Source organism: Silene latifolia, chromosome 4 (assembly GCF_048544455.1).
Source record: "Silene latifolia isolate original U9 population chromosome 4, ASM4854445v1, whole genome shotgun sequence".
Lineage (NCBI taxonomy): Eukaryota > Viridiplantae > Streptophyta > Magnoliopsida > Caryophyllales > Caryophyllaceae > Silene > Silene latifolia.
In genome coordinates this window covers 15,091,834-15,113,904 of record NC_133529.1, presented here as the reverse complement: position 1 = coordinate 15,113,904, position 22,071 = coordinate 15,091,834, and the positions used below count along the sequence as shown (strand labels likewise).

The 22,071-nt window shown below is 36.1% G+C and overlaps 3 protein-coding genes across 5 annotated transcripts; all 3 read left to right on the top strand.

The window, feature by feature from the left end:
• Positions 1-1,769: 1,769 nt before the first annotated feature.
• LOC141653084 (uncharacterized) lies at positions 1,770-7,860 on the top strand. 3 transcript variants are annotated; one of them, XR_012547332.1, is made up of 7 exons: positions 1,770-2,552; positions 4,835-4,940; positions 5,244-5,299; positions 6,065-6,151; positions 6,593-6,864; positions 7,004-7,195; positions 7,259-7,438. XR_012547332.1 is itself a non-coding variant. In XM_074460725.1 (4 exons), the coding sequence occupies exons 2-4, from the start codon at positions 3,720-3,722 to the stop codon at positions 7,623-7,625; spliced, it is 381 nt and encodes a 126-aa protein (XP_074316826.1). In that variant the 5' UTR covers positions 1,770-3,465; positions 3,663-3,719; the 3' UTR covers positions 7,626-7,860. The 3 variants fall into 3 exon arrangements, 1 of the variants encoding a protein (XP_074316826.1); XR_012547333.1 differs by lacking the exons at positions 4,835-4,940; positions 5,244-5,299; positions 6,065-6,151; ... (1 more) ...; positions 7,004-7,195; positions 7,259-7,438 and adding exons at positions 3,663-3,851; positions 3,959-4,449; positions 4,577-4,828 and having other exon boundaries at positions 1,770-3,465; XM_074460725.1 differs by lacking the exons at positions 4,835-4,940; positions 5,244-5,299; positions 6,065-6,151; positions 6,593-6,864; positions 7,004-7,195 and adding exons at positions 3,663-3,851; positions 7,557-7,860 and having other exon boundaries at positions 1,770-3,465.
• Positions 7,861-8,107: 247 nt separating this feature from the next.
• On the top strand, positions 8,108-12,655 carry LOC141653079 (protein KINESIN LIGHT CHAIN-RELATED 2-like). Its single transcript, XM_074460720.1, has 2 exons — positions 8,108-10,418; positions 12,071-12,655. Exons 1-2 carry the CDS (start codon positions 8,713-8,715, stop codon positions 12,303-12,305), a joined length of 1,941 nt encoding a protein of 646 aa, XP_074316821.1. The 5' UTR covers positions 8,108-8,712; the 3' UTR covers positions 12,306-12,655.
• A 4,889-nt stretch (positions 12,656-17,544) lies between these two features.
• On the top strand, positions 17,545-21,782 carry LOC141653081 (protein KINESIN LIGHT CHAIN-RELATED 2-like). The gene is made up of 2 exons (XM_074460722.1): positions 17,545-19,444; positions 21,406-21,782. The coding sequence occupies exon 1, from the start codon at positions 17,667-17,669 to the stop codon at positions 19,410-19,412; it is 1,746 nt and encodes a 581-aa protein (XP_074316823.1). The 5' UTR covers positions 17,545-17,666; the 3' UTR covers positions 19,413-19,444; positions 21,406-21,782.
• The last annotated feature ends 289 nt before the right edge of the window (positions 21,783-22,071 follow it).

The following is a 22,071-nucleotide window of genomic DNA, read 5'->3' as shown; positions in this document are numbered from 1 at the left end:
AACCTCAAACCCTAAACCCATACAACGATATTAAATAAAACATAACATAATTAAACTACTATCGAACTTAATTATCTTCCGATGATGAAGATGACGATTCCTTATCTTCTTCATGATCTTGAACCTCAATTTATTCAGGTTGGGTAGCCATATATTGAGTCAACAAATCATTGATGTAGAGATAAACATTTTCTAGGTTCAGCACTCTACCGACACATAAGTCTGATAGTCTTGGGTAATCGATCAGGGTGAGGACGCGCTCAAAATATGTAAAGAGATCACTTAACTGCGAAACTCCCACATCTTCTCGTTTATCGCTTCATCGTAAACAACCTCATCTCTAACTCTGGAGTTAGAATATGATCCTAGGTTTCCTGCTAAAATTATACAAAGGCTACCAATTGGAGGCTCTTCAAGCATGTGCCATACAAAAAGTGGCACTGGAATCACTAATTCAAGTCGAGAAACTAGAACTGGTAAATTTTGAACAATTAGATCGATTCTGCCTTGATAACCTCTGATTTTTTGAGTATTTGTGAGAACCATTTTAGTATTGTAGTGAGTGAATAGGATTGGATGTTGTGATTGAAATTGACATAGAATAGCCTATTTATAAGCTATTAATTATAACGGTTATTTTGAATTGTAACGGTTATTTTTGAATTATAACGGTTATTTTGAATTGTAACGGTTATTTTTGAATTATAACGGTTATATTTGAATTATAACGGTTATTTTTGAATTATAACGGTTATTTTTTGAATTGTAACGGTTATTTTGAATTGTAACGGTTATTTTTGAATTGTAACGGTTATTTTGAATTATAACGGTTATTTTTGATTTATAACGGTTATTTTTTGAATTGTAACGGTTATTTTTCCTATATAAACATATACATATTCTTGTATTTTTTCACTTATCTTCATCTTCTTCTATTTTCTTCTTCATTTCTCTACTTATGTCGACATCATCCTCAATGTGGGGAAACCACCCAATTGAAGGCCTTAATTTTAGGAATCAATGTTACAATCGGTGTCACAAAAACGCTATCAAGATTTCCGGGTCTGTAACTAATCCAAAGAAAGCGTATTTTAAGTGTTTAGATTGCAATCATTTTGTGTCGTGGTTGACTGAAGATCATTTGACAATAACAAAAAAGTTGAAGATAGCATGTGAAGATGAAGGTGATGATGCATCAAGTGGAAATGTCATGAAAGAGCATAAAAAAAGAGATTTCTGAAATGTCAAGGATGATGAAGTTTTATTTCAAGTGTATCTTATATTTGTTTGTTTTCCTTGTGTTGGCCATTGTCATGAAATAGTGAGTATTTTCAGAAAATGTATGAATTTGCATCAGTTGCTTTGTATTTAAGAAATTTCAGAATTTAAAACCGTCATGTTTTTTGAATTAAACAAGGTTCGAATAGTCAACTAACATAATCATCCAACATAGAGAAAGTGTTTAAAAACGTACAAAATAAATGAAAACAAACACAAATTTAATTAGTAATAAATGGGGTTTATTAGTAATAATTAATTATTATTTTACGAAAACAAAACGAGACGGAAAAATAAATTTTAAAAAATTTATAAAAAAAAAAAAAAAACGAGAAATTCAAAAAAAAAAACACGAAAATGGGCTTGGACGAAGAACATTTTCGTCCAGGTCCAGGCCCACACGAAAATATTTTTCGTCCAAGACCCACACTAGACGAAGAACATTTTCGTCTGGCCTGGACCTGGACGAATCCCAGGTATGTTTTTTTTTTTTTTTTTTTTTTTTTTTTTTTTTTGAATTTAGCGATTGTTTTTTTTGCAAAACACGACTAAATCCGATTCAAATCAAGGCATCTATCCTAATTCCGTCGACAATAAAGGCATCTATCCTAATTCCGTCTCCAAAAAAAAAAATTTAATAACAATCACATACCTTGTTCAATGTTTGAATTTGATGACGGAAATGATGCGGTTGAATTGGTTTTTTGTTGTTATGTGAGTCGGGTTTGTTTTTTAAAAAATTTGAAGTGTGAAAGGTCTATTTTTGAAAAATATGAAAAATATAAGGGGGAGTGTGAGGGAGGGGTAGTTTTGGAAGTTCATTAAAATTGTCGACGATAATTAGTAAATTGTCGACGATCTTTAGAAGCTATGTTTATATATCCGTAAAAGTGGGCTTCAAGGCTGGTCCAATTCCGATTCAATTATATGCATAGAGAAGCGAGCTTTTCCAAACCTAAAGTATGAGTCAATATCTTAAAAAAATGGGTTATACTATTTCATGTACCCTTTGTCCCGGTGAATTGTTACTATTTCCATTTTAAAGTGTATTATTCATTTGTTTCTTGTGTATTTTCATTTGTCACAGTAACATTTGTTTAAGTGTGTATAGGTTTTTGAGTTCTTGTCCAAGTACAATTCTTGTATACTTTTTATGTGTGATCTTAGGATTTCCAATCCATGATCAATGGCCAAGGCACCTATGCTTTCCTATGAGTCAAGCGAACAAAACACTCGCGGGCTAGAGAATGATCAAGAGAAGGAAGTGAATGAAGGTAGAGCTTACCATATGTCTTGCTGAATCATGAGTATTCCTTGCGCTGACGAGTGTGGCCACTTTTAATTCTTGTAAGATGTAAACTATGAGCATGTGTTTTTTCAAAAATGCGCTTACGGCCCCTTCTGTTTTTATGCAGTTACTGATCCTTTTTTCCTGTGTGCTTTACTTTAAACTTTGTTACTTCTCTTTTCTGTAGTTGGTAATTGGTATTCTTGTGTTTATCCGCGAGTTTGAGTACAGCTAAATGGTGATTACTGATTAGTGAGATTTACTTGGTATTAGTAGACTAGTAAAGCTTCATATATGTTGGCATTTCTTCTTTTCAGCAGACAGTACACTCCATGCGCAGCAATATAGTGAGTTGAGTTCTGATCATCAAGCCCTAACCGCCTTAAGTGCAGCTGTTATTTGTGAAGGTCTGCAATTCGTTTGTGTCTGAGACGGTTTCAGGTTATTAGACCCTAAGAATTTCTGAATGATCTCATTTTGGTCTGATCTGGTAGCTTTCAATCATGTGTGTATGAGTCTGCTGATAAGAATGAAGATTATAAGTTTTTATTTAACTTCAGTATTTGTATGGAAATCTTTGTTGAAAAAGTCCTAATGTTTTCTTTGACTTTCAGAATTGACCAAATAAATACTTCTTCTATGACAATATCATTCAGAAATTTTTTTGGAGGTAGAAAACATGCGTGGATGAGTTAAGGCCAGAATGTCATATTGTCGATATATAGGGTTGGTCAATGAATCAAGAGGTCCAAAAAAGACGGAAATTACCAAGTGGCCAGGCTGCTGAGCTGCTCGGGTCTTTAGTGAAGCCTTCCTCTAGCCTTCATCCTTCTATAACTTCTCATGCTAGACGTTTCAAAACAGCTCCAATATGCAGGGTTCATCTTGATTCAGTGCAGGTAAGATCAGGTCTGCTGTCGGCCCGAAACCATTAGAGATTTTGTTACCAATTTACTAATCTTTGGTTTTTACATCAATTATTAGTTTTATTTTCCTTGGTGTCATTTCTTCCTTGTTTTCATGACATTTTCCCTTCTTGTTTTCAAAAATGTGGATGCTTCCTCTAAAGATGTACAATTTAAAATCTTGAATGTAGGGCAAGTGTATAAGCTGAGGAGCCCAAACGTCGGATTCCTAGCTACCATGTCAAGTTATGATGCATCAAACCCAACAAAGGGGTGGGAATGAAGGAACCGGGGAAGACCGTAATGCTAAGACACCATGCCATATTTCCTCTAAGCAGAATGAGAGCTCCTTCCTCGATAGACCCTCTACTAGTAAAAAGGTATTTTCATAACACATTCTTCACCGGACAAATCGTTGGATTAATGAGCCATCATTGCATTTAATAGTGTAATTGCAGTCTTTCTTTATTGCAACCAACTGTTTTAGCCCTTTAGGCATGGAGGTTGAGGTGAAGGTTTAGTGGGGAAAGGCGTAAAGCTTCCAAGTTTCAACTTTCCAATATGTTAGCTATGTGTTCAGAACATCAGGTTGTGGCTTTAGCTTTGTTCGGACTCTTGCTCTCCTTATCCTCTAAAAAATGTGTACTTGGGTATCTCTTCGAGCCTTGGAAAAGTGAAGTTTTCTACACCGAAAATTCTACTTTTCCTTACCTTTATTGTTCTCCTATAGTTGATAAAAGTAGTTTTATCGTTACACACTGCCATCCATCTTATGTTAAAACTTGCATATATAGGGACAGAGCCGCTGAAAGAAGAACGTTTCACAAGGAGTTTGATGAGGCCATGGGAGATGAGTCATCAGATGAAGTAGCTGGATCATCAGAATGTTATGAGGAAGCTGCGGCCGAAGCCTTAGAGATGTCACTTGGACCTGGAAGTTACGCCCAAATGATTCTCAAAAATATGGGCTGGAAAGAGGTAGGGTAAAGGTGGTTTGTTTATTTTCAGTGATTCAGTCTTTCAGATATTTGTTAGGAACTCTTAGTAAGCTGTGCATTATACTCAATGCTTGCTTGGATCAAGTTTCTATACTTGTGTTATGTAGGGTGAAGGACTCGGCTAAAGCCAACAAGGAATGACTTTACTACCGGTAGCTTAACTGACATCTTGTGTGTTCAAAGTTGTGTGGTCCTCATGTTTGGCTGCCATCCATTGGTTTCTTGTGTATTTTCATTCGTCGCAGTAACATTTGTATCGGTTTCCTACACCAGTTTGTTGTTTCAGACTTTCAGTGTAGTATAGGTTTTCGAATTCTTGTTCAAGTACAATGCTGTAAGTATATCTGTTTTATGGATGATATTAGGATTGCCAATCCATGATCAAAGGCCAAGGCATCATTCCTTAGGACGAGTCAAGTGAACAAAACACTGGTGGGCTAGAGAATGATCAAGAGAAGGAACCAAATGAAGGTAGAGCTTACTAAGTCTGGCTGAATCATGAGCTTTCCTTGCGCTGACGAGTGTGGTCACCTTTAATTCTTGTAAAAATGTGAACTGTGTGCGTGCGTTTTTTCAAAATGTGCTTACGACCCCTTTTGTTTTATGCAGTTACTGATGTTTTTTTTTTCTGTGTATGTGCTTTACTTTGAACTTTGTAATTTTTTTTGGTAGTTGGTATGCTTGTGTTTATCCTCGAGTTTGAGGACACCTAAATGGTGATTAGTGATATATTTCCAGTGTATAAGTTTAATTTCTCTTGGCTCTAACTCGCAGACTATATAGGGTGCAGTAGCAATGAAGCGCCTGAAAATCTCCCGGCCATCTGAATGGTAAGCCGTTACTTTTGAGCAGATTTTTGTCATCTCAGCTTATGTAGTGTTTTTAAACTAGTTAACTTTATTTATCGGGTTATCCCACTGGAACATTTAATGCTGCCGAAAGATTATTTCCTTGTGAACAAGATGCTGATATGAACAGCTCTACGTTACCAACTGAAAGAATCCCCATTTCTCGGCTGCATCACATATTGACTTGGCCACCCCCGGGTCCTCCCATTTCGACAGGTCAATGATAGGAATAGACAACTCCTCAACTCCGTCTGTTTCCTTGATTTTCGTGCTACTTGGTCTTTCTGATTGAGGTTGTATGTATTGTTTAGGCAAGTAGGTCCAATTCGGATAAACCCTTCACCCCATGTCCCGTCTTTGTCACATATTCGGTTAGGTCCTCCATTCTCGGTTCTTCATCATCCTTAAAACGTTATTTCTTGAGACATTTTTTAGCTAAAAAACTTATATGAAATTGTTTCGAATACTGTATGAATTAATTCGGAGATAATACTCGATTATTGACGTAAAATCGAAGGTTTTTGTACAAGGAAGAATACTAGGAAGCTAAATGTAGCCTTTGTTTATCTTGCAAAATGTAAATGTAGAATTTAAGAAAAATGGTCAATTTAAACTTGTTGTAGAAGTAGTAACATAGCATGGTGTAACTCTAAAAATTATGAGATTAAATTGATGCATTTATGATTTAGTAAAAACTCCATGTCACATTACTTATGCATCTGTGTTGGCGTTTCTTCTTTTCAGCAGACAGTGCACTCCATGCGCAGCAATATAGTGAGTTGAGTTCCGACCATCAAGCCCCAACCAACTCAAGTGCAGCTGTTATCTGTGAAGGTCTGCAGTTTCTTCTGCGTCTATATACTATTCGATGATGCAACTCTCACAATTAACCAAACCAGGAATTATTAAATGGAAAAGGAACTTCTGAATGATCTCATTTTGGCCTGATCTGGCAGCTTTTAATCATGTATGTATGAATCCGCTGATAAGAATGAAGATTATAATTTTTTATTTGAATTCAATAAAAGGGACTTTTATACTTAATACATTGAAACTAAGGCCTTTGGATGAAAATTTATGTCCATTATTTGTTGTTGACATTACGTATAAGGAGAAGTGCATCAGAAAAGGCAACGGTGAACCCGGAATAGGTTGATGCTTATGGTTGGAGTCTTTTGTTGAAGAATTATAATGTTTCTTGACTTTCCCAATTGACCAAATAACTGATTATTTGTTGCATGGACTTTAATAAATTGATGACAATCTCTCATTCAGAAATTTCTTGGGAGGAAGAAAACTGGCGAGCTCAGTATGGTCAAGTTGTCCAACAGGAGGATGAGTCGAGGCCAGAATGTCATGTTGTCGATATATAGGACTGGTAAATGAATCAAGAGGTAAAAAAAGACGGAAATTGCCAAGTGGCCACGCTGCTCAGTTTGTTGGTGAAGCCTTCCTCAAGTCTTCATCCTTCTATAACTTGTAGTGGTATTGATGGTAGACGTTTCAAAACAGCTCCAATATGCAGGGTTCATCTTGATTTAGTGCAGGTTAGATCAGGTCTGCTGTCGGCCCGATTTCATTAAACCATTAGAGAACTTAGTCACCAATTTGCTAATATTTGCTTTTTTATGTTGAGAATCAGTTTTATTTCCTTTAAAGATGTACAATTGAAAACTTTGAATGTAGGGCAAGTGTATAAGCTGAGGAGCCCTAATGTCGGATACCAAGTTATGATGCATCCAATCCAGCCAAGGGGTGGGGATTTCCTGAGATATCCAACGAAGAGATCAGGGAAGGCCGTGATGCCAAGACACCATGCCAAATTTCCTCAAATTAAATGAGAGCTCCTTCCTCGATAGACCCTCTACTAGTAAAAAGGTATTTTCATAACACACTCCTCACCAGACCATCTGTCTCATGCTAAAACACGTCTTCTGCCAGCATAAAACTTGCATATATAGGGACAGAGCTGCCAAAAGAACATTTCACAAGGAGTTTGGTGAGGCCATGGGAGCTGGGTCATCAGAATGTCCTGAGCAAGCTGCTGCTAAAGCCTTACAGATGTCGCTTGGAGCCGGAAGTTACGCCCAAAAGATTCTTGAAAACATGACCTGGAAAGAGTATGGTAAAGGTTTATTTACCTTCAGTCTTTCAGATACGGGTTAGTAATTCAGTAAGCTGTGCATTATATATTCAATGGTTGCTTGGATCAAGTTTCTATACTTGTTGTGTTATGTAGGGTGAAGGACTCGGCAAAAGCCAACAAGGAACGAGAGAGCCACTACAGCCTACAGGGAACCGCGAATAAGGGTACTGCTGGTTTGGGGTGGCCTTTTGGACGGAGCTTGTTAAAGAAGTGATCTGGCTATCGGGTCCATTAGTTCCAAAGGAAAAAATTTAAGTTCCAACATCCTAGATATTCTTCGATATACCCTTAAGCAAGAATATCACCTTGTATTTGACCTGTTTCGAATTTGTCTGATGCTACATTTACCTCTACTAACATGTGATCGATCATTCATAATTGAAGTGAAGTTATGCCAGCCTATTGTAAAAGGTGAGTATGGTTTATAGCTTGAATTGGACTAGCAGCCTTTAAATTTCAGATTATATAAATCAAAGGTTGAGGATATGCAATGGAATGGGACTTTGACAATGTAAGATGAATTTTAATGTAAATGTCTTAGGTTCAATGTGTATTTTTTTTTTTGGTGTTGACCATGGGACTTTGACAATGTAAGATGAACGATAGCTCGGGTAATTTCCTTCTGAGGTACTGAAGGCAATTTAACCTCTGACCACTTGTTTAAGAGATAAGAGCCCTTATCACTCACATCAGCCAACTTTGGTAGGTTCAATGTGTATTTTTAAACATAAAGAATTATGATGGCTCTTTTGAAAGGTATAAGTTTCGTCCACAAGGGAAAACGTAACAAGTTGGTATTATTTGCGATGGACCATTTAGCTCAGCGGGTTATTAAAACGGTGGTCTATTCATCAACTTGACGTGAAAAATGCTTCTTGCATGGTGGTATACATGAAACCGTGTGTACATGTATTAACCGTATTCATAAATTCGTATCGTCAAATTCTTCAAAATTCGTAGAAAATTGTGCATAATTTTCAAGCAATACCAGAATGTGGGGCTTCAAACCGTTCCAATTACGGCTCAATCACCTGAATCAAGTCGCTAGTTTTTTAAAGTTTCGAAAAAAATCGAGTTGGATCAGTTCGGAGTAGCAAATTTAGGCCATTCAATGATCACTTCTAAATTACCCTCTTGAAAAAGGGGTTTAGGGTTTTAGACTTTTAGGTTAAAGGTATACCCGACAAGAGAAGGTAAGAACATTTCCAAAGGTAAGAACTTTGGGATTTTTTTACCAAATAATTAAAAAATGAAGAGATTATCTGTCAGATTAATTTCATCCTCCAAACCCACAATTTCCTCAACATCAATTTCTGGCATTTTCACCCAACAATTCACAACTTGTTCATCATCATCATCAATTTCCGAATCCCTAATTCAAAACCTAAAACCCTGTTCAAATTCCAATGGTTTATTCTCCAAACCCTACAAAACCCATCAATTCCACAAAACCCCATCTCATAATTACAGTACCCATGTTAAAATTACCCCATATAATCACTCTGAGCAGAGTGAAATCGAGAAGAAAAGGGCACTAATTCAGGAAGCTGTTAAGGCGGCGAAGGCAGCGAAATCTCCTGAGGAAATGCTTGAAGCTTTTGAGAAGGATATGGAGGATAAGTTTGATAAAGATGAACTTGGTGCAGCTTGCTTGAATATAGGTCTTAATCTTGAGAAAGAAGGTGAGGATCCTCAAAAGATTCTATCTTTTGCTCATAAATCATTAGCTATTTTGGATAATGCTGTAAAAAAATGTTCTTTTTCTATTGCTATGACTTTACAAATTCTGGGTTTTATTTATTGTAAACTAAGGAAGTTTAATGATGCATTAGGGTTTCTTAATAGAGCCAATAAAATATTGGTTAAGTTAGAGAATGATGGTAATTATGAGTATGGTGTTAAGTCTGTAAAGGATGTACTTCTTGCTGTTCAGTTGGACTTAGTTGATGTTCATATTGGTATGCGTAGTATGGAGGCTCTGGATTATTTGAGGAAATCTGTGGAGACGAAGGGGTTTTTAAAGGGGAAGGATAGTAAAGAGTTTGGTGATGCTAATTGGGAATTCGCTGGGGCGTGTGTCGGGAGTCAGAAGTTTAAGGATGGGTTGCCGTATTGTTTGAAGGCGTTGGAGATACATTTGAGATTGTTGGGAGAGAACTCGGTGGAGGTTGCTCATGATAGACAGCTTCTTGGGGCTATTTATGCTGGGTTGGAGGAGTATGAGAAGGCGTTGGAGGAGAATTGGCTAGCCCAAAAGGTTTTTAGGATTTGTGGGTGTACTGAGGATGTGATTGATGCTGCGATTGATGCTGCTAATATGCTTATTACTTGTGGGAGGTATGAGGCTGCTGTGAAAATGTTGAAGGAGCATGAGAAAGGGGTGGAGGAGAATAGTGAGAATCCTCTTTTTTTGATGACAATGGCTAAGGCCTTGGTTTATCAGAAGAACTTTGCGGATGCTAAGGGGTGTTTGGAGAATGCTTGTAGGGTGCTTGATAAAAAGGAAAAATCAAAGCCGTTGGAGGTTGCTGATGCTTATATAAAGATAGCAGATCTATATGAAAAAATTGATGAAGTTGAAGCATCAATTTTTTTGTTATTGAGAACACTCGCTTTGTTAGAGAAGTTACCTGAAAAAGGTCATTTAGAAAGGGGTGCATTGTCCAGGATGGGATCCCTACTTTTGATGACGGATAAGGCGACACAGGCTATGGCTATACCTTACCTGGAGAGGGCAGTTGAAACTGTGAAAGAAAGTTATGGGTCTAAGCATTTCGGAGTAGGGTATATGTATAACGATTTGGGCAAAGCTTATTTGGTGTTGAAGAGACCTGAGTCCGCGGCAGAAATATTTGTTGTTGCCAAGGACATTCTGGATTCTTCTCTTGGTCCTCATCACAAGGAGTCCATCAACACATGCCAAAACCTCTCAAATGCGTATGCTGCCATGAAAAGGTAATTATCTATCTGTTTACTGTTGTCCTTGATATGTTGGCTTATTTAGGGGATTTTTATTAAGTCGGTTATGATGCTTTATTTTTCAATCTCACGTGCACTTTGTTATTTCTGGTTATTTCATGGAAAAGGAAACACTGTAAAAATGACATTAATGTTGCAATTTGGTTATGCTTCTGTATGTTTGAATCCTCAGCTGTTTAGTTATCTTCTTGACTAGTTTTTCTCTACTATCTCGTTTACCAATTGCTTTCGCTAACTGCTCCTTTGGGTTTGCTAAAGACTAGCTTTGGTATCAGACTTGAGCTCTAATGATCTTCTATATTGATCTTTAGTCATTTGGAGGCAGCGTCTCTCACTATTAGATTATGTAATATCTCCCTGACTTGAGCTCTAATGATCTTCTACGTGTTTTGGATGTCAGATCAGAGCTTTTAGTTGTTAAATATGTGCTTAGACGCTGCCTCTGTTGGGGTTGTTCAGATGGATTTAATCAATGGGAATGAAAAGCAATAATGTAGAAGAGTTGTTCATCTAAGATGGTGATTTAGTTGTTATAATATGTCCTGCTCGGTAAGAGTATATAGTGCTTTGCTATTCAAGCATTTGGAAATGCGGCAGTGTTTCATGGATCCCGGTTACTCTTGAGGGTAATAGGATGCGAGAGATACAGATTCTAATATATAACAGTGTTTCTGGTCGTCGTTAGAAGTAGCACAAAGTAAACACCCATATACCTGTAGAAGCTTGCTTTTTATCGACTTTTGACTGGAAACATATGCAGCCCCAACATTTAACAATCCTGCGTTTGTTGAAACAGTACAAATACTTAATTGAGCGTCCATCTTCAGTGAATCTACCAAAAACTAAATTGAGGCAAGAGAGTAAGACATTCAGATCATCTACCCCTATTTTTCAGAAAGCTAGTTTGACCCGTTTTCTCCTCCCTAAATAGTCAATAACGGTTCTTTATTGAAGAGTGAAGTGGAAGGGAGTGCTACTTGAATATGAGGGAAATAATGATTGATATATATGCGCAAATACACATCTAGCAAGTCTGAAGAACCTGTTCTCAGACCTAATATTTCATTCTGTTATATGCACCTAATTAAACCACCCGAGCATGTTTTCCAAATAATTACGACTACAGGAACACTTAAAAAGGTCAGTGGGGTTTACACACTTAGAAGTCAAGAGCATCATTGTATAAAACCCAAACTTTATCACAATACTCGTGGCCAACGCTATTTAATGCTTAATCATGCAAATTATTATGAGAAAACATGTTTAATCATGTAAGTTGTACTTACAACTTACATGCTACGGAAACAAATCATGTAAACTATTATGCCGATTTTTTTCTTTTGGTGTTAACTCCTATCGTCTTTGGAAGCAGTTTTCTTCGGGGTACTAATTGCTGTACGAGCAGTTCCCCTCTGGGTTTAGAACTATCTAACTGGATTTGAATATCTGGAAACCAATTTTTCTTGTGTTGACGATGTGAAACAATTTTTATATATCGGAAGTAGTTTTGACTAATGTTGAGAATTGAGACAGTAACTATTATTGTAAAAATATTATGGCAGGAGTTTATGGAACTTTTCCCTAAATCGGTAGTTCTGTATACTTAAAGTTTGTTTGTTCAATGGCAGCTATCCCCTTGCAATTGAGTTCCAGCAAAAAGCAGTCGATGCATGGGAGGGCCATGGACATAGTGCAGAAGACAAGCTAAGGGAAGCACGTCGACTTTTGGAGCAACTGAAGGTGAGTGCTCGTGGTGCTTCTTCCAAAGACTGCCCTGAAAAGGCTCTGCCTCTACCGCACTCTAGCGATGCTAGTGGGGGCTTGCAGGCTCCTCAACCCAGCAGTCCCAAGAAATCTGTTTAAATTTAAAGAAAGTTGTCTCAGGCACTCTAGTTAAGTTCAAGACTATTTTGTGTCAGTCCAAACCTGATCTATGCGGGCTAAAACAGGCTTATACCCTTTGTGTCTATAGTATCTTTGAAATCTCCATTAACTGCTGAATTAGATAGTACTCTCCGTACTTTTTTATGAAGATTGTACGCGGGAAGTTATGTATGTTATCTTATCAAAATGCGAACGTGATAGTAGTTTTTATTCAGACAGTACTCTCCATAGAGGGTTATTGCTGCATGGTTTCGGACATAATGTGTTTACAAGTGGTGGGATGAACGAACTTTCATTTTTCATGAAGATTTTTTTCTTTTGGCTCTAAATCCCGTTTTACTCTGAAGTAACGTCGGAGCAGAGAGGGTATGCAGGTGGATGGGGTCGGCCGGAGGGAGGATAGGCCGGTAGATGGAGAGGTAACGAGTGGGTAATTGATTTTGGGCAAGGGAGGAGAAAAAATGACAAGGCTAAAATCGTAAAAAGCGTATGTGAAAGAGTAAAATCCGTATGTGAAAAAGCACTGCCCATTACATAATTATGGATGCTAATTCTTGTATTGATCCGGTAATAATTCTAATTCTTAATTATATCATCAAATTAAGAAATTGATTTAATCAAATTAGGGTTTGTTTAAACCGTCGTCGGAGTTGGGGTGAGGGATAGCCGCGATACTCGTGATGGCTAATTGGCTATACATCGAGGGTGATGTAAGTTTATAGGTTTGTAATAGAATAAGTTGTCAAAATTTGAAAGGAGATCCCGTCAATTACTACTATTAGTAATTTCTAATATAGTTTCACATGTGATAGTCGCAATGCTCAGTTAATACCCTTAATATAAAGTCACATTAAGACTTAAAGATCACTTATCAATATGAGTTATTACAATTTGAAGGTCAGATAAAGCATTTTCAATTACTAGGCGGTGACGATGGTGGATGATGGTGGACGGGTGGTGGTTGGATGGTGGTAGTTAGAGTAAGAAAAGAATAAATGAAAGAGATGGTGTGTGTGAAACAAGGGTATTAAAATAAACTCATTAAAATATAAGGGGTATTATGGTCATGTACGTCCATGATTGAGTAAAATACGTACATGAATGAGCACTATCCTTAACTAATCAGTCCCTTACTATGACTAATTCATATATTCACACACGGAATTACTTTTTCACATACGCACTCAGCACTCTACTCTTTCACATACACTTTTTCATAAATTTACATCTAATACCATTCTCACCTAAAACCTAATAAATTAACTCTTTATGAAATTGAGCAATATGAGCAAGGAAACCTCCGTTAATGGAGCTTAAGGTCGCCATTAATAGTGAGCTGAAGCTTGAAGAAACAAAATATCTAAAAAAGAGAGAAAAATGAAGAGAGAAGAAGAGTAAATAAAATATGTGAATTCATTAACTTATCAATTCTGTTACAGAGTTAGTTTATATACAAACTAAGGCTAACTAACTAAGTCAATATTCTGTTATGATTGTCAACTCGTGCAAGTCAGACAGGGGAAGATATTTTGATCTTGCTTGATCGGATATTTTGGCCGAGTGCCGAATCGGTAAGTCTCGGTCAGCGAGCTTCGTCTTGAAAGACACCGCCAATGCACTTGCTTCCATACTCTTCTATCAATTTTTTCGTAAAACCTAATCTAATTGCTCAAAAAACTTAACAATGGATCATCATCCTTCTACTACTAAGAGAATAAAACTTTTTTTAGTTTTCCCTCCAAAAGTCATATAGATAAATAAGGTAATAAGTAAAATATTCCTTTATTATATTATTATTATCTTTTCAATAAATATATTCGTATAGTTAAACTCTAATATTTTAATTAAATTCATTACTATAATTTTTCATTAAAATAAAATAAAATCCTCTATTTACTAAATGAATATGCGAATCTAGGAATTTTACCGCTCAAATTTTCCAGGTATATATTGGGCCTTAACATTTTGGTAGTTATTCTTAAGTATTGGGCTTAACATTTTTGCTCATTGTATAATTTATACAAATGTTTGTCTACTTTATATAATTCTTATTTGTGAATATTTGTACAAAAATATATTTTAACAAAGTATTTTACACTGTTATATTGGTGTATATCTCAAAAATTTCGTGCTTTAACACAGGATCTAAACTAGTTTTCCATTAATGGTGTAATTTTCTGTTTAACAATTACTAATATTAATAAATATTATTTATTAATTTTTATCTGATTAATTTATTGTTTGTTAGAGATGAAATTAGTGTTTATAGTGTTTTATTTAATTAATCATTTCTGTCCATTTTAGTGTATTTGACCCATTAGGTGAATTTGATCCATTTATTGGGTTTTGTCACTTTAGAGAAACGGATCAGACTAAAATAATTAAAAATGGACTAAATTAATTAAATTTCGTCCAAAATAATTATACTCCGTATTAGTTTACATTTTATTTGACGGGTCAATATTTTGACTTTTGACCTTTGACATGGCAACATTTTACCATTTGACTTTCGACGTGGTACTTACATTAATTTTACGTGCCTACAGTGGTGTTTTATTTAATTAATCAAATTAGGTTGATGGGGTTCGTTGTGGCCAACGCGGTGGTGCTTGGTGGTACATGAATTTTACCTAACAATCTGTAAAATCTTCATTATTGTTACATACGGTTAATGTTTCAGAAAACTGTTCTGAAAAATAAGAGATGCATCACCCTTATCGTTTAGTAAGAACAATTTTCAATAGGAGTATAAAACATAAAAAAGAGGTTGACTTCTATGAAAACACGTAGACAAATACTAAGAACAATATTCAGGAAAGACATATGATCGATAATCTTTTTAGATCTAAACTTAACATGCAATTGCTATTACAATTCATGGATTATACAACCAGTTGTATATGTTGTACCGGGTAGAATCTGAGCTTTGTGTCAAAGTATCCGAGCTTTATATTAAAGAATATGAGCTTTATTAGAAAGTATTGAGTTCATCCATTTAAATTAGCTCAGAAAGAATACACATAAGCTCGGATTCTTATACTTGGTTGTACCATGCTTATGGTACAACTGGATGTATAATCCTATTTGTGTTGCTATTATTAAGTCGGTATAATTCAATTATCGTGGCATATACTAGTCTTAACCCGGTCGGTGAAAATCCGAGTTTATGGAAGACTAATTAATCAATTCTGATCAGTAATTAACTAATTAGTAGTAAGACATAATTAAACAATAATAAAAAAACAATTTAACAATCAATTCATAAGTTAACCCTTTTCTAACAACCTAGATCCCTTTCACCCTATATTAAAAGCTTAGCTACTCATACTAAAGGGAAGAACAACAATAGCAATAATAAGAAACATGATGAACAATAATAAAAGATGAATAACGATTGAATTGTAATTATTGAAGAAAGATTAGATACGTAATTAAATACGGTAATTAAAGGGCAATATATCCGAAGGGAATAATAAATAAACTAAACTAAGGATTCGTTTGGTTCACCATGGGAAGATAGAATTCCCGGGAAGATTAAATTCATATGAAGCTGAAAATCATGTGAATTGTAGAAATCTTGTTTGGTTGGATGTGAGAACTTGAATTCATGTCGGAACTCCCACTTACCTAGAGAGGCTAGGTAAGTGAAGAGTATTCTAATAGAGTTTTTAGGGTAACTATGCGAAACTAGGTAAAATAAGACGTAAAATAAACTAGGGTACGATTTGGTTATTTATAATAAAACATAACCGACTTAAGGAAAATTGTGGAAAATCTAGAAATAAGTGATTCCTCGATCGTGCCTAGTCTTACTCGATCGAGTAACCAACTTCCTCGATCGAGACCATGCTTAGTTGATCGAGGAATCACTCTGTTTCTGCTTTTTCCTTCGTGTTGTCTTTTTAACTTCTCTTCTTTCATTCATATGCATTCCCGTGCCATACTTCGTGTATTCTTTCATGTCTACTCCGCGATGCCCAATTTATTCTTTTGCTCCTCAAATGCATCATTCCTGCATTAAAAATCAAATAACGGAAGTATCAACGTTTTAACATAAAAGTCATGTAAATGATATATAATCTAGCACGAAATTCGTATCAAAACCAACTAAGGGGAGACATAAATATGCATATAAATATATAATTATGACTCATCAAACCCCCCAAACCATCCTTTTGCTTTTTGGTGTCACACAATTGCAAAAGGCAACCGTAAAAATTTGAGTGCATATTTTTTAGGCCATTAAAAAAACATTAATTCTCATTGAAGATAGACAGTATTCGTCACAAACAGAAGACGGATTGTTCCTATCTCACAAAATGCAAGTGGCAAATCTGCTGAAAATTAAATGGAGGATCCCATTTAATTTGCCCTCCCACTTGTGATTTTGTGAGATGAATATTATCCATCTAAGTTGTGATGAATATGCCGTCTTCAATGGGACAAGCTGTAAAAAAACGGTCGTGTTAAATATCGTCGACACTTTTACTAATTATCGTCGACAATTAACACATCTTTCCAATTTTGCCCCCATTAACTTCCCCTTATCTCTCTCCCTAGTCTTTCTAAAACAAAAAAAAGACGGTTTTTTGGAACAAAATCGTAATTTAATTTACGAACTTTTCGATTAAAACGGTTTTAAATATACGGTAACAACGATCAAATTCGAAACGGTTTAAAAATATTTTTGTCCAATTTTTTTTTTCTGGACGGAAATATTTTTCCTCTGGACCTACGTCAAGCCGAAAATGTTTTTCGTCCGGTTTTGTCCAGACGAAAAATATTTTCGTCTAGACAAAAATGTTTCCGTCTAGACAAAAATGTTTTTCGTTCGTTTTTTTTTTTGATAAAAAAAACATTTTCCGACTTAGATTCATTTTTGTTGCGGTAATCGATAATCACTAATCCGTTCTAACAATAACAATTCTATTCTAAACCACGTAAAATTACTAACTAATTACAAATTTTTAAAAAATTAAACTAGTTTAGATTACTTGTCGTCGATTCTTTGAATTTCGTGGCGGAATTGAAGCGATGGTGACGAAAATGTCGTACTATTTGAAAAAAAATTGTAAATATGGAAGGTTTAGAGTGGGAGTAAATTAGCCATTAGGATAGTCATTAAAAAAATGGTAAGCAGGTTGGTAAAAAAAATGTGGGGTTTTATTCGGCCCAATTCCGACTCAGTTACATGAATCAAGTCCGGAGTTTTTGGAAAACTAGAAAATATTCGAGTTGGTTTTGAAAAAGGGTTTAGGGTTTTAGGCAGTAATACTCGTTCATCATCATCATCATCATCATCATCAATTTCCAAATCTCCAAGTCAAAACCAAAATCAAAATGAAGAGATTATCGACCAAATTAATTTCATCCTCCAAAATCACAACTTCATCAACATCAATTTCTGGGAATTTCACCCCACAATTCAGAACTTGTTCATCATCATCATCTTCATCTTCATCATCATCAATTTCCAAATCCCCAATTCAAAACCTAAATCCCTGCTCAAATTCCAATGGTTTAATCTACAAACCCTTCAAAACCCATCAATTTCACAAAAACCCATCTCAAAATTATAGTACCCATGTTGGAAGTACTCCATATTATGTATCTTATGTTGAAAGGACACCATATTATGTTGAAAATACCCCATATTATAAAATCAAGAAGAATAGGTCACTAATTCAGGAAGCTGTTAAGGAGGCAAAGGCGGCGACTTCGCCTATGCAAATGCTTGGATATTTTAAGATGGATATGGAGGATAAGTTTGATAAAGGTAAACTTGGTGCAGCTTGCTTGACTATAGGCTTTGAACTTGATAAAGAAGGTGAGGATCCTCAAAAGATTCTATCTTTTGCTAATAAATCATTAGCTCTTTTGGATAATGCTGAAGAAAATAAATGTTGTTTAGCCGTTGCTATGAATTTACTACTTTTGGGTTCTACTAATCGTAGTTTAAGTAAGTTTGATGATGCATTAGGTTTTCTTAATAGAGCTAAAAATATATTGGTTAAGTTGGAGGATGATTGTAAGTATGAGTATGGTGTTAAGTCTGTAAAGATTACACTTCATGCTGTTTATATGGAGTTAGTTAATGTTGTTGTTGGTATGGGTAGGATTAACGAGGCTGTTGATTATTTGCGGAAAAGTTTGGTGATTAAGAAGTTTTTAATGGGGTTGGATAGATTCGACCGGTATGGTAATCCTAATAGGGATATGGTGCGGTTTGGTAAAGCTAATAGGGATTTCGCTGAACTGTGTGTCACGATGAAGAACTTTAAGGATGGGTTGTTGTGTTGTGAGAAGGCGTCTAAGATGCATTGGGACGGGGAGGAGCATGCTCGTGAAAAACGGCTTCTTGGGGTTATTTATGCTGGGATGGAGGATTATGAGAAGGCGTTCGAGATGCATGAGGAAGCGCAAAGGAGTTTTAAGGAATATGGGTGTAGGTCTGATTTGATTCGTTCTGTTACTGATGTTGCTAATGTGTATATTGCTCTTGGGAGGTATGAGGCTGCTGTGAATACGCTGAAGGAGCATGAGAAGGCGGTGGAGGAGGATAGTGAGAATCCTCTTATTTTGATGACAATGGGTAAGGCCTTGGTTCATCAAGACAATTTTGAGGAGGCTAAGCGGTGTTTCGTAATTGCTTGTAGTGTTCTTGATAAAGAGGAAAACGCAAATCCGTTGGAGGTTGCTGATGCGTATATAACAATGGCAGATCAGTATGAAATTATGAATGATTTTGAAACGGCAATTTCTTTGTTAATGAGAGCGGTCTCTTTGTTAGAGAAGTTACCCGAAGAACAACATTCAAATGGGGGTGTATTGAGCAGGATAGGATCCCTACTTTTGTTGACGGGTAAGGTTACACAAGCTAAACCCTATTTGGAGAAGGGGGCTGAAATTGTCAAAGAAAGCTGTGGGTATAAGCATTTAGGGGTAGGGTATATCTGTAACAAATTGGGCAGAGCTTATTTGGAGTTGGAGAGACCGGAGGCGGTGGCAGAAATGGTTGTTGTTGCTAAGGACATTCTGGATTTTCCTCTTGGCCCTCATCACAACGAGTCCATCCACACATGCTAAAACCTCTAAAACGCATATGCTGCCATGAAATGGTAAATATCTGTCCGTTCACTGCTGTCCTTGATATGTTGACTTATTTAGCGGATTTTTTATTAAGTGGTTTATGATGCTTTATTTTTCAATCTTATGTGCACTTTGTTATCTCTGGTTATATCTTGGAAAAGGAAGCATTGTAAAAATGACATTAATGTTGCGATTTCGTTATATTAGAAATGACACTGTAGCCATGCTACTTTTAGCCAACATCTCTAACCTTATAAGGTTCACTATATATGAGCCATTGAGGCATGACCGCCTGAGTTATCGGGAGTTATACACAGTATATATGTGTTTGATTCAAACAAACTATTCAGCTATATTTTTGACCAATTGTATTCAAATTGCATACTTGACTTTCAAATTCTTTCTCTATCTTTTGTGAAGGTCTCCGCCCCTAGGTAAATGTTATTCCTAAGGGTTGCCTCAGCCCCTAGGTAAATGTTCAGCCCCAAATTGTAAACAAACCTAAGGGCTGCCTCCGCCCCTAGGTAAATGTTGTTCCTGGTTCCGTTCCTTCTATTAGTCTAAACAATTGGTAAGTTAGCTGACAGTGAAAAAGAAGTCAAGCAGCTAACTCATTGGTTTGTTTCACATAAACTACGGATTTAAGCGTAAAGGAGAATGTCAAGAAAGACGGTTTTAAGAATGAACAATGTTAACGAAATGTCCCTATTCTTTGATTTCTGGTAGAGCAGTTAACCCATAAGGTATAAGTTAACTGATCCGTAGGACTATTTACCTTATTATTCTTCTGTATGTTTGAATCCTTGGCTCAAGTGCTTTAAGCTGTTTACTGTTTAGTTATCTTTTTGAGTAGTTTTTCTCTACCTGCTCATTTACCAATTGCTTTCGCTAACTGCTCCTTTGGGTTTTCTAAAGACTAGCTTTGGTATCAGACTTGAGTTCTAATGATCTATGTTGATCTTTAGTCATTTGGAGGCAGCGTCTCTTGCTATTAGATTATGTAATATCTCCGTGATCATTTTGTTATATTGCTTCTTTTAATATTACATGTTTTGGATGTCAGATCAGAGCTTTAAGTTGTTATAATATGTGCTTAGACGCTGCCTCTGTTGGGATTGTTCAGAGGTATTTAATCAATGGGAATGAAAAGCAATAATGTAGAAGAGTTATTCAGATATCTATCCCTATTTTTCAGTAAGGCAGTTTAACAATCCTGCGTTTGTCTAAACAGTCAATAACGGTTCTTTATTGAAGTGGAAGGGAGTACTGCTTGAAAATGAGGGAAATAATAATTGCTATGGGTTTTTTGTCAAAAGCTACCTAAGATTTGTCTCACTCGAAAATGAGGCAAATACACATCTAGCAAGTCTGAAGAACCTTTTCTTAGACCTAACAATTCACTCTGTTATATGCACCTAATTGAACCACCTGAGCATGTTTTCCAAAATATTACGACTGCATGGTTACACTCTTAGAAGTCAAGAACATCGTTGTTTAAAACCCAAACTTTATCACAATACCCGTGGCCAACGCTATTTAGTGCTTAATCATGCAGATTATTATGAGAAAACATGTTTAATCATGTAAGTTACAACTTACAAGCTACGGAAACAAATCATGTAAACTATGATGCCGATTTTTTTTCTTTTGGTGTTAACTCCTTATCATCTTTGGGACCAGTCTCCTTTGGGGTACTAATTTCTGTACGAGCAGTTTTCCTTTGGGTTCTTAAGGTAATTAAGGCCTTAAGGGGCATCCCCTTCCATTATCTTAAAGAACGAGTGGCATAAAACTATCTAACTGGACGTGGATATCTGAAAACCAAAATTTCTTGTGTTGAGGATGTGAACAAATTTTATATATCGGATTTAGTTTTGACTACTTATGTTGAGAATTGAGACAGTAACTATTATCGTAAAAACATTATGGGATCAGTTTATGGAAATTTTCCCAAAATCTGTATACTTAAAGCTTGTATGTTCAATGACAGCTATCCCCTTGCAATAGAGTTCCAGCAAAAGGCAGTGGATGCATGGGAGGGTCATGGATGTAGTGCAGAAGACGAGCATAGGGAAGCGGAGGCTTGCAGGCTCCTCAACCCAGCAGTCCCAAGGAATCTAATTCGGGCTAAAACAGGCTTTTGAACATTTCAGGCTAATTCGGGCTTATACCCTTTTGTGTCGATAGTACCTTGAAATCTCCATTAACTGCTGAATTAGATAGTTCTCTCCGTACTAATTTTTGAAGATTGTACCTGGGAAGTTATGTATGTTATCTTCAAAATGCGAATATGACAGTAGTTTTTATTCAGTTTAGGTGGTTGGATGGACCAACATTTTCACTCTTAATGAAGATTTGTTTTCTTTAGGCTCGAGATCCCATTTACTTTGAAGTTCTAACGTCGTTAATGACTACTGAGTTAATGTTAATAATTAAACACTGACATGGGAGATCAGGTCTCCGAAGAAAACTCTACTTTTCCTTACTGTATACGGTCTTCGTATAGTTGATACAAGTAGTTTTATCGTTACACACTGCCGCCTGCCACCCATCTCATGTTAAAACATGTCTTTTGCCAGCATAAAACTTGCATATACAGGGACAGAGCTGCCGAAAGAAGAACATACCAGCCTATTTCTCACAGAATGACTCATTT

Bases quoted from the DNA above. Each gene is read 5' to 3' on its own strand.
- LOC141653084 (XM_074460725.1), top strand. From the start codon at position 3,720: ATGATGCATCAAACCCAACAAAGGGGTGGGAATGAAGGAACCGGGGAA. The intron at 3,852-7,258 runs GTATTTTCATAA...GTCTTCTGCCAG, and splicing joins GACCCTCTACTAGTAAAAAG to CATAAAACTTGCATATATAG. The intron at 7,439-7,556 runs TATGGTAAAGGT...TGTGTTATGTAG, and splicing joins AAAACATGACCTGGAAAGAG to GGTGAAGGACTCGGCAAAAG.
- LOC141653079 (XM_074460720.1), top strand. From the start codon at position 8,713: ATGAAGAGATTATCTGTCAGATTAATTTCATCCTCCAAACCCACAATT. The intron at 10,419-12,070 runs GTAATTATCTAT...GTTCAATGGCAG, and splicing joins GCGTATGCTGCCATGAAAAG to CTATCCCCTTGCAATTGAGT.
- LOC141653081 (XM_074460722.1), top strand. From the start codon at position 17,667: ATGAAGAGATTATCGACCAAATTAATTTCATCCTCCAAAATCACAACT.